At 38.5% G+C, this 12,169-nt stretch overlaps 1 protein-coding gene across 5 annotated transcripts in view; it reads right to left on the reverse strand.

Moving 5' to 3' along the window:
• LOC145514266 (uncharacterized) overlaps positions 1 to 12,169 on the reverse strand; it is a 718,708-nt gene that overhangs the window by 223,304 nt on the left and 483,235 nt on the right. For all 5 annotated transcript variants that reach the window (XR_014060003.1, XR_014060006.1, XR_014060005.1 and 2 more), the window contains one exon: positions 5,549 to 5,650. Coding sequence is in view for 1 of the 5 variants with exons in the window: in XM_081511614.1 (XP_081367740.1) it covers positions 5,549 to 5,650 (102 nt within the window). In the remaining 4 variants the exon portion in view is untranslated. The remainder of the gene's footprint in view (positions 1 to 5,548; positions 5,651 to 12,169) is intronic.

Raw genomic sequence — 12,169 nt, forward strand, 5'->3', positions numbered from 1 at the left:
GTTAATAATGATGCAGAACTCTGGAGTCTAGTTTAGCCTGTGACAGCTTATAGAGTTAAATGGCCTTCTTGAGTCTCAGTTGCCTGCTCTATAAAAGAGAATAATAACCCATAATTCAGAGAACAGTTGTGAAGATTAAGATTTTTTTTACAATTGGTAGAGCTGGAATCACTTCACATAGTACCTGGAGCATAATAGGAGTTCAATAAATGTTAGTTATCATTCTTTTCAATAGCTTATTCAGATGGGCCAAATAAATTAGTAAAACATATATAATGGGCAGAACAACAAAAACTTTTATCTATTTTTGTATGTATAAAGAAATAATTTTTTTAAATAAGACTCAATCTCATTTGTTGAATCAGTTTCCCTTTGTATGAAGAATATTTGCTTTTTGCTCAAGCTCTGAAAGACATATTGCCAATTTATATTCAGGGTCGACTTGGTTTCATGAGCCGTAATAGAGTCAATTTATGCAGTTCATTGACTTGACCATTGGGTAAGCCAAATCACCCATTAAACTACCATGGTCTGGTTATTTAAATTGCACAGATAGAGCTCAACTAAAAAAAATGAAATAAAATTGCATTCTGGATCATATAATTGGATTTGGCATTTTATATTTTGATTGTTTTGCTGTAGTTTTGAGATTGGTATTTCCGACAAATGAATCTATCTGCCACTCAATTTAAAATGCTGAAAAGTTAAAATATGTTACTTTGTGGGGCCCAGCTCATGCACAGTAAATTCTGGATAGTAATTACAAGCTGTTAACAGTAAGAATAACTCAGGTTAAAGGTTCACTGTTTCTCAGTGACCCAAGTTCTAGATTTGAGGAAGCTATTTCCAAAAAGACACTAGTCAGTGATTCTCTGATCTTTCTGTTGACAGAACTATTGGAAGTTACAATGATCTGTAAAAGATACTAACTTACAAAACGTTAAACTTAAAAACAACGAAAAACATTATTCCTATTTAATTAGATACCATCCTATATTAGTGGGAGTTGGTATGCAAGTGGTTAAAGTCACAAGTTCTGAAATCAGACTGCATTTTGCAAATGGGGAAACTGAAACACATTAAAATAAGCTCCTTGCCCAAGGTTATAGAGTTATGAAGTGGCAAAGCCAACATTCAAGCCCAGGCAATACTAATAGCTACTATGTCAAAAAGCATTTGTAAGATTTAATAATATAAGTCATGGAAAGTGTTTAGCACAGTGCCTGACTATTGATATTTATTAACCATTTACTAACATAGGCAAGATAATGTACATGGCAATATTAAAAAAAAAAAAGGAAAAAATACAAGTGAGGAAATTTCATTCACTGTATAAATTGTCCTTCTGAAATTTTAGAAAAGTTTTCTTTTGTTTAATGGCAGAATGGCATTGCTGCTGTATTTGATATGTGGTTACCAGTGTCAGAAATTTATGCTGTTTGATTGAAAGAGTGGGTTCTAGAGAGAAACTGCCTGGAATCTAATCATAGTACTGACATTTAATAGCTGTGTGACCTTGACAAGCTATATAACCTCCCTGGGCTTCAGTTGTAAAATGGAGATAATTATAATACTAATCTGGGGAGGATTAAATGAGTTAATATGTTAATGTGTGTGCAATAGTGCCTGGAATTAGTAGAGACTCAATTAAGTCATCTACTGCTATCATTACTATTTCCAGAGAAATTCATGCAGTGAAGATGTGTTAGTCACTCAGTCATGTCCCCATGGACTGTAGCCCACCAGGCTCCTCTGTCCAAGGGATTTTCCCAGCAAGAATACTGGAGTGGGTTGCCATTTCCTCCTCCAGGGAATCTTCACAACTCAGGGATAGAACCTGGATCTCCTGCATTGCAGGCAGATTCTTTACCATCTGAGCCACCAGCGAAGCCCCACATGGTGAAGAATCAGTGCAAATTTAAAAATAAAAAACCATTTTTCAATACCAATATATAACACACATACATATAAAATTAGAAGACTATTTTTTCCACTGTGAAATAAATCATATAATCTAAAAGTCAAGCTGCTTTTATATTTTTCAAATTAGAATTTAAAAGAATTTTAAATTCTTTTCTGCGGGCAATAACAGTAGAGGGAAAAATCCTAAAAGGTGCAAATGATATTATAAAGGAAAAAAATAAAATTGCAAGTACATTCTAATCTGAAAACATATACACACAAACAGTCTCGCATTTTATGTCCCCTCTCAGGAACTCTTTTCTCATAATTTTTCATGTGTCTGCTTTTCCCTCATCCTTCAAGTCTTACTTGAATATCACTTCCTCAGAGAGAATGTCCCTCACTCTCCTGTTTAGAAAAAGCTTCCCTCTCTAATTCATAACTAATCCTCCACCCTGTTTATTTCCTCCATAACAGAAGTAACAATATGTAATTATTTTATTTGTTTTTTCTTATCTCCCTACTAGAATAAAAACTCAATTAAGAGTGGGATTTCTCTACATTGTACCACTGCTCATTCATTAGATGCCTAATTTACTAGCTAGTACATGCTGCCACTTAACAAATATTTGTTGACTAAATTAATAAAAGGTGTAATATTTTTATATTCCACTGGCATTTGGAGCTTTATCTACAGAAAGATCCAATAATAATTTGGCCCTGAATTCACAAAATACAAGATTTAGACATTTCTGCTTAGCCCCAGTGGACCTCTTGACTTGCAGGGAGCTCAGGAACTGGGAGGAATGAGATAGGCAGGGACCCGAGAGGAAAGAATGAAGAGCTCCCTGCCTTGAGAGAGTCCCTCAAGTCCCCACAGGGGAGTTCAAAGTCAACAAGCACTGTGATAATAATTAGAGCCTCTGTTAGCCCCTGCCTCATCCTGAAATAGATTCTTACGTGGTCTCTCTGTCTCAGCTTCCGCCACAAGACTGCAGAGAAGTCTATCTGAAATAGAAATCTCACCAAGTTTGCCTGCTTAGGGCTCTACAGAGTCTCCACACAGCTGTCTGAATAAAGAACAAGCCTTGTGGCAGAAACATCAGAATGAACCTCCTCTGTCCCGTTGCAAATTCTCCAATCTTTCACAGCTTCTCCTTGGACTCAGAATCAATATGATAGATGCACTGGGAGAAATTCCAAGGTTTGCAATTCCAAGCACTACCCTCCCTCTCTCATTTATCTGTGGTTTTCTCCATGTGTCATTCTGCTGCCTGGAATAGTCACTTTTATCTTTCAAAATGTGTTAAGGACTTTAGGTTCAGAATGGGTTACTGCACACAGGCATCTGTCCTTAGGTGTGACTGCTCTTTTCTTCATGTCATCCTTTGATTACATATCACTTGGGTGAAACACACACCCATACACAAAGGCCCAGACACTTGATTAAGAACAAACATTAGACTTATGAAAAATGACCCAAAAAAATCCATATTCAGAAATAGAAATATGGTCCTCCTACAACACAATCTCTACTACCTTCCTGGTTATCAGCAGAGATAGTGTTGTACATTACTATGCAGAATGTTATCAATTTCCTTTTTCTCAATATTATACTTTCCAATTACACCCTGAGGCCCCTCAGGGAAATTTCCACTGGAGTCATCTGTCCCTTGATGGCCACTCTCTCGTCACAACACACAAGAAAATGTCAGAAGCTTCCAAATCAGTCTAGTTCTTGTCATCACTGTTTTTGTTGTTTCTTAAGTGGGTTCAAATTTTTTGGATAGGAAAGTCTCCTGTAGTTTCTGTAGATGAAAAAAGCCAGGGCAAGCCATGTATTCACATTTCAATATTCAGTTGTTGAGGAACCAAATATAAGTTGTTGTATTGTACATGAACCAGAGAAAACTGGAGAGGGAGATGGAGGAGGGAGAAGAAAGAGACACATGGAAATACATGTGATGTTTTATGTGTGACTGGGTTATATTTATAAAGTATATATGTGAATCCTATTAATGCAAAAACTGGACCAAAGTTGCATGTACACACATGCATATATATGCACATACGTATACATACAGTTTGATACATATGAAGCAGAAGGGGAGGGGCAGAGCACAGCCTTTGAAAGAAAGATGTAGCCTGAGGACACAACATAAACCGATTAGAATCAAACAGGTCCAAGATGGCAGACAAGTCAACTTCAATTAGACCTTGATCCTCGGTATACACTCGTTGCAACACATCAGCAAGCTAAATGACACAACCAGAGGTGCCAGGACAGTTCCAAGGCTGACTATCAAAGACCAAAATGTGGGTGGTGGCTCAGTTCCTAGAATTCTCCACCTCATCCCCCAAAATAGTTGGAATAATCCTCCCACTCATTAACCTATGAAATTACCCAGCCCAAAAAGCCAATCACACCAAACTTTGAGGCCACACTCACCCTCTGCAATAGCCCACACTGTCTATGGAGTTCGTTTCTCCCAAGGCCACTCTCGCCTTCTGAGATGGCCCATGCTCTGTCTGCAGAATGTATTTCTCTTTAAATAAATCCACTTCTTACTTATCACTTTGTCTCTCACTGAATTCTTTCTGTAATGAGACATTAAGAACCTGAGCTTCATTAGGTTCCTGAAACCAGGTGTGCAGTATAAGTTGGCAGACCATGAATTTTGGCCAGGTTCAAGTCCCAATTTGAGATGAACAGTTTCACACACACACACACATATATATATACAGTTTATTCTTGCTATTTGCTGTAATTATGTTTTATAACATTTCCATAAATACTGAATTAGCAAATACTAGACCATTGCTCTTAAGGTAAACACAAAGTTAGGTTCCTGTGAGACTCCTGACACAACATTTCCATCAACTGATTAATACATACCTTGTTGGACATGCATTTCTGTTTTAAAGATAACTTGTTTAATGTATGTTGTTGGTTTCTTAACACTGAACACACAACCAACAGCTCTATAACTGAAGGCTGAATAAAGCTTATCTAACAAGTATATTTTCTCTGAAAGTAATAACCCAAACGTCTTGCCTTTAGGAACACTAGACAGCACTTCGGCACTAAGGTTGGGCCAACCTTAAGCGGTGACATCAACAACAACAGGCATAAAAATTGTGCAAAATGTGGCACTAAAAAGACCACAGAAAGGACTTGTTTACAGTATGAGAGTTGAAACAAGAAGGCAGAGCTGCTGCCTGAGTCCCACCTTGGTGGGGAATGTGCTCACTGGGTGACTCAAGGTTGTTTTGCTGCTTAGAGCCTGTGTATGTCCACAAATGACAGATGAAGCACCTCAAGTGTTGATTTGGGGGTTACAAATGTATTTTAATGAGTAGATACATTCAGAAATATAAAATTGTGAATAATAAGAGTCGACAGGAGGCAGGAGGTAGATGCTTCCTCCCACTCTGGGTAAAGTAATTAGAGATTTGTTCCCTGTGGACCAATATTCCAAGACAAAAATAGCAGGACAATTGAGAGGGGAAGCTGGGTCCTGCCCAGATAGAAGATCTGAGACCACATATTCCTCATTCTCAAAGTCAGGAGACCTCCTCTACCATACAGGTGCAGAAAGCCTCCTTAGACATCAAAAGGGGAGTGATGCTAAATGATGCTACCTACCTGTAGACCTGTAGAGATGAGTGTGCACGCATGGGAGGATCCTGAGACATACCAAATGTGGACTCTGAACCAGGCAAATCAAAACGACTGGCCAAAGGAAACCTGGAAGAAACGCTCCATGTAAGTGATTTAAACTACTTCAAGGGCACAACTCTCCGTCTGAATCTGCCCATGTGTCTATCCACACGTACTTATACTTTTTCCTCCTAATAGACACTTTACTTCTTTCACTACGTTCCATCTTTGTGGGAATTCCTTTCTGCAAAACCAAAGGGCTAGGGTCTTGTCACTGACCTCTGATCTAAGTGGCTAGGATTTAGTGAATCTCAATGCCATGACCCAATCTCAATCTCTGGCTGGGAACCAGAGCCCTACTTTAAGGCACTGCAGGCTGAGGCCACTTGAAATCAGACATATTTATATATGCTAATATACAGATCTTCTGTATGAATGAAACCTATAGGGTCAATATTCATCTTGCATACTATTTGCTGCACATATATGGAGCTAATAAGTATTAAAATGAAAAACAGAAACAAACATGTCTTACCCAGGTAATCTGTTTAATCATGGCCCTTGAAATGGTAGCTAGAGGCTTTTTTTCAGAGATTAGGTTTGTATTACTCTTGCTTTTAAAATTTGTAACACCGTTGCTTTTTTTAAAGATAAAGATACATAATATCATCAGTAAAATATGAAAAAAATTAAGAAATAAAAAGTACAAATCACCAGCCTTCCTATGAGATAAAGCTCATTAAAAATTTGATTCATTTCTTCTCAATGTTTTTTTTTAATGCCATGCACATATAGATGTGCAAACATCTTTAAAAATAAAATTGAAAGTATACTGCTTTCTAGCCTGCTTTAATTTTATTAATGCTATATCAGCATCCCCCTCATCACTGTATTTCAGCCTTAGGTTCCTCCCAATCTCTCTTTTCAGAAGGACATACCCATCTGAGATTGCTAAAGGCACCCTAGGCTCAACAAGCTGCTGCCTTTGCTGAATAAATGCTGATGACGGCCTCTACTGGGGGGACTTAGAAGAAAAAGTATAAAGACTGAACTGCTTGATTTTTCCCTTTAATTTTTGTATTCCTTGAGAGATTCTCACTCAGCTAAAAAAAGGAATCATTTCCAAAGGTGCAAGGAAGCTTACCCTAAAATAGATTGCCTATATCATAATTGACCTTTGCATAAATGCATGCATTTCATAGCACTTCAGCTCAATCAAATTTCCCAGCCAGGCAGAGGTAGTCACACAATTTAAACACCAGAATTAGTTTTTAAATGTACATTTTAGTAACTCTACAAAAGTCAAAAAGTCCAGTCTCCACATTCAATCTCTCATGACATTATTGTTTTCCGATACAATAAGAGTTAATGATGGACTTTACTGTTATTGTGCATTACAAAAGGTATTCGGTCCCGGAAGAAAGGAGCAATTCCATCTCTTTTGTTCTGTTAGATGTTGCATGATTATCTTACAACAGGCAATTACTAAGCAAACTTAATCAACTGTAAAAATATATAATACTATCATAGCAAAATTCTCAGATAGGTTCAATTGATACTTAAAATTCCCAGTTTTTCTTTTCTAACATTTTGTTCTTTCCCCTAATGAGAAAAACCTATATAGTCACAAAACCAAAGAAAACTGAGATCATTGTGAACAATTAAATGAATCAAGTCCATTACTTAAGATGCCATAATACATATTTAATTTGTTTATTATGTGAAAGGAATTAATCAACTCATAAGAAAGTGTTACAGATGGAAAAATTAATGTGTCATGCACTGACATGTTCTAGATTCTTTGAGTGCTTTTTAAATCGCCATGTTGTCATTAGGTAATTATTGAAATTAAGCTAATTTTAGGCTGTTATTCCCAGAAGAGAGCCAAAAAATTCATTAAAAGTTATTTATATACTAAATAATTAAACTAACATGGGAGTAATTTTTATTAACTGTAAATTAAATTGAATGTTTTTTCTGGTCCCCCCTAAAAGTGAAGGGGGCTAGAAAAAGAGGCCTGCCAGGTGCAGACACATGCGGTAGACTATGTCACTCAAGAGATGTTGGAGTTAGAGAATCTGCCATTCACTACATGTGTGACTTTGTGGCTGTTTCCTCATCTGTAAAATGGGAATATCAATAGCCTTGAACACACCAGCTGGCTCAGTGGTAAAGAATCCGTCAGCCGATGTAGGAAACACTGGTGATGCGGTTGGATCCCTAGGTCTGGAAGATCCCCTGGAGGAGGAAATGGCAACCCACTCCAGTACTCTTGCCTGGAGAATCCCATGGACAGAGGAGTTTGGTGGGCTACAATCTATGGGGTCACAATCTCAGTCCCAATGACAGAGTACACACGCTAAAAGTGAAAAACAATACCACTAATGCATGTAACAGCTTCCCTGGTGACTTAATGGTAAAGAAGCCACCTGCCAACACAGGAGACATGGGTTCAATCCTTAGGTGGGGAAAATCCCTTGGAGAAGGAAATGCAACCCACTCCAGTATTGCTGCCTGGGAAATCTCATGGACAGAGGACCCTTGCAGCCTACAGTTCATGAGTTGCAAAAGAGACATGCTAAATGACAACAAATGCATTTAAAAGTATTTAAAATCTTCTTGAAAGCGGCAGAGCCCTAGGCCTTTTATTTTTTTAACTTTTTAATTGTGGCATTGGGGTGTAGCCGATTAACAATGTTGTGACCGTTTTAGGTGAACAGTGAAGGGACTCAGCCATACATATACTCACCCTACACTACAGCTCAACAGAACTGGGGTCAAAACCAAACTGGAAACTCCCAATTCAACAAAAACTGATTGTCTTTGTTTCTAGAAGCCTTCTTGATCCTCTCAGACACTCTGGCATCATCGTTGGGTCTTACAAAAGTTTTTTTACCCATTCAGTGCAAGTATTTGCTCCTTCTCATGGGACATCCCTACATAAACGATGGTTTTGATCCACAAACTCTTCCCAAAAATCAACAACTCAAACTGACACTCCCATGGATGCTAAGTCACTGTCAGTGTGCTCCCCCAACTGTTTCTTTACTCCCAGAAGAAGAGGCAGTAAAGTGAACCACAAATCATAATATTCAACATTTACCAGATCCTTATCGAATGTGGAACCTCTCCTAAGCAGTTCTTACACACTGCCTTACTCCGTGCTCACAAAATCCAAGATAATTACCAATCGTGCCTCTTTGGGACAGTAACCTAAAATTTATAAACCTTAGTTTTTTCATACATAAAATGGGAGCTAACTAGTAGCTAGCTGGTTAGGTAGTACTAAGTGACAGAGACAGGATTCAAATCCAGGTTTGTTAGGTCCTACTCCCATGCTTGAACTCAATGTCTTTAACACTTTCAAGTCATTGGCTTTGGGCAAGGACGTAACTGGTCAGTTTTCAAATCTACCAAGAGTTAATGTCACTCACTTTATAGGGATATTGAGAGGATTGAAATCCATACAGTGTGTGAATCACAAATCAGTTCATGTGGTACATCTATGGAGCTTCACAAATGTTAATTTCCTTACATGAAGACTTAGGCTATCAGTATTAAGACCGTTAGCAAACTAACTAGGATATACGCCATAACAAAGATGTATGCCTGGCATGGTAAAAACACAGCCAGATATCTAAGTTCAACACCACCAATGCACACTAGATTATATGTTCAACACAGTTACTGGCTAACTATCAAAGGGTTGAAGTGACTGGAAATGTCTGTATGTCACAGAGCATCCTGGTGACAATAGGCAAGAATTGCACCACAGTTGTACAGGCAAGGAAGACTTTAAGGCTATTACAATAAGGGAGAGAAGCCGGAGCTCAAGTGGAGCTCCACTCCACCGAAACAAAGAGCAGGAAGATTTTTAAGTGTTAGGTGAGAGGGAGAACCTGGACCATGTGCATTTGATAACTCAGTTCAGTTTAGTCTCTCAGTCATGTCCGAATCTCTGTGGCCCCATGGACTGCAGCACACCAGGCCTCCCTGTCCATCACCAACTCCCAGAGTCTACCCAAACCCATGTCCATCAAGTCGGTGATGCCATCCAACCAGCTCATCCTCTGTCCTCCCTTCTCCTCCTGCCTTCATTCTTTCCCAGCATCAGGGTCTTTTCCAATAAGTCAGTTCTTCGCGTCAGGTGGCCAAAGTATTGGAGTTTCAGCTTCAGCATCAGTCCTTCCAATGAACATTCAGGACTGATTTCCTTTAGGATTGATTGGTTTGGTCTCCTTGCAGTCCAAGGGACTCTCAAGAGTCTTCTCCAACACCACAGTTCAAAAGCATCAGTTCTTCGGCGCTCAGCTTTCTTTATGGTCCAATTTTCACATCCATAATGAGGGCAGGAGGAGAAGGGGACGACAGAGGATGACATGGCTGGATGGCATTACCGACTCAATGCACATAGGTTTAGGTGGACTCAGGGAGTTGGTGATGGACAGGGAGGCCTGGAGCGCTGCGGTTCATGGGGTCACAAAGAGTCGGACATGACTGAGCAACTGAACTGAACTGATATGACTACTGAAAAACCATAGCTTTAACTAGATGGACCTTTGTTGGCAAAGTAATATCTCTGCTTTTTAATATGCTGTCTAGGTTCTTTCCTTCCAAAGAACAAGCGTCTTTTAATTTCATGGCTGGAGTCTCCATCTACAGTGATTTTGGACCCTAAGAAAATAAAGTCTGTCACTGTTTCCATTGTTTCCCCATCTATTTGCCATGAGGTGATGGAACCAGATGCCATGATCTTAGTTTCTTGAATGTTGAGTTTTAAGCCAGCTTTTTCACTCTCCTCTTTCAGTTTCATCAAGATTTGATATAACTAGCTTTCCCCAAAAGAAAAGAATATTCTTCTCTTTGTGACAGAGAGTAGTTTTACAATGTGGAGTAAGACCTCCACTGAAAGGCTCCCTCCCTCCTGCAGAACCTTGAAGATAGGGATACTATTAATATATCTCCTGATGTTTTCAAAGAGATGGCTCACTGGTCCTTGAGAAAGACATTCCCAGGTTGTAAAACCTGGCAAGAGGCTTTTTAAAAGACTTATAGGTAGCTCAAAGAAGCAGAGAAAGAACTTAGTTTTCCAAAGTAAATCTTCTAAGAAAAGAGAAGTAGGGCCCAGGGTTAGGAAGAAGACTGTCTATAATTTAGTCAAGCTCAGTTTCCTGGCCATCTTAGTCAGGATAACACCAGGGAAGGTGGGGTGGGGGATGGGCAGCAGTGGCACCTTCTCCCCACATCCTGCAACTTCATGGCACTGCATTTTATGTACTATCTTTTCTACTCTTGTTTCCATAGCAGATACTTCTAACAAACAAGCAGAAAGAGACTCTAACAAGCAATTTCAGATGAGGAGAAAAATAAACAATCTGAAGAGCTTGATTTACTTACACAGTTACTGAGGTCCTTAAATCAGTTAATTACCAGCAAATTGGCATCAAATTTAGGTTTAGAATATGCACTTTGGTACTTGTTATTCAATACCACAATGACATCCATGAAAATATTCCAAAAAGGCATCAAGAGATAAATGGAACATGTATTAAACAAGCAATCGAAATAGTTAAGCAGAAGTTTTTTATGTTTTCCTTTAAAAAGTCTATACTAAAGGCCTCTCCCACCAGCATGTTAATTTATGGCAATATTTAGTTTGGTGAGTAAGCTTTATCTTATTATATTTCAGTTAAGGAAGAATCTCCTAATTTTCTGAATTGTGTTGACTAGAAGTCTCCTGTGGAGTCAATCTTGTCAGTTGGTTTATTAGTTAATTAAGTGTCATTTTATACCTTATATTCCAAATTCCAGGCACCCAGAAGAGCTCACTCTAAGATTCTCTTCTCCATCAGGTATCTACATAATTAGTCTTATTTCAAATACCTATTATTCAAGGCACAATAGAACAGAACAATTAATTTGGACCACATGCAATTATGCTGAAAGGTCAGGTGCTACCCATAATAAAACTCTGTTCAAAAGTGTGTTTGGGGAGAGCATTATCATGGTTATCCAGGAGACTTTAAGGGGCAGAAAATCTCCAAATGCAATTACATGGGCTGTAAAGTAATTACCTGCAATTTTTCATTTTTAAAGCAGGAGAATTTTAGAATGTTGTGCAAAATGAATACTTCCAAGACCAATCAAACTCGGGAAAAATTACATCAAGAAGTGACAAATTCATACCCTAAAGGAGAAAGCACACTTGGCCTGCAACTTCCCGTGTGAGTTTCCTGTTCTAAAGAGCTTTCATGGAGCAGTTGTTACAAACCCCTCAAATACAGTTAATAATGAAAGTGATGGCTTTCTCCATCTTGGGTAATTTGAACTACACAGCTATAAAAGCCACAGTCAGAGTATGGATGTGCAGATTATAAAGTATCCCCAGTACCCAAATGTCCATGAATTTCTAATTCTGTGTTCTTCAACAATATTACGTTTGTCTGTTAATAGGAAATTTCTGAAGTAGATTTCACTCTAGAGGAAGTGCCAAAGATACCTCTGTCACTATTAAAGGTATGTGTATGTTTTACAGCCCAAGGTAGGTTTATAAAATGCTCATTGTTTCCTCCAAGAAGAGGAGACTTTGCTGATCAAAGAGAAAAA

The sequence above is a fragment of the Giraffa tippelskirchi genome, chromosome 7 (assembly GCF_054371585.1).
Source record: "Giraffa tippelskirchi isolate mGirTip1 chromosome 7, T2T-mGirTip1v1.2.pri, whole genome shotgun sequence".
Classification (NCBI taxonomy): Eukaryota; Metazoa; Chordata; class Mammalia; order Artiodactyla; family Giraffidae; genus Giraffa; species Giraffa tippelskirchi.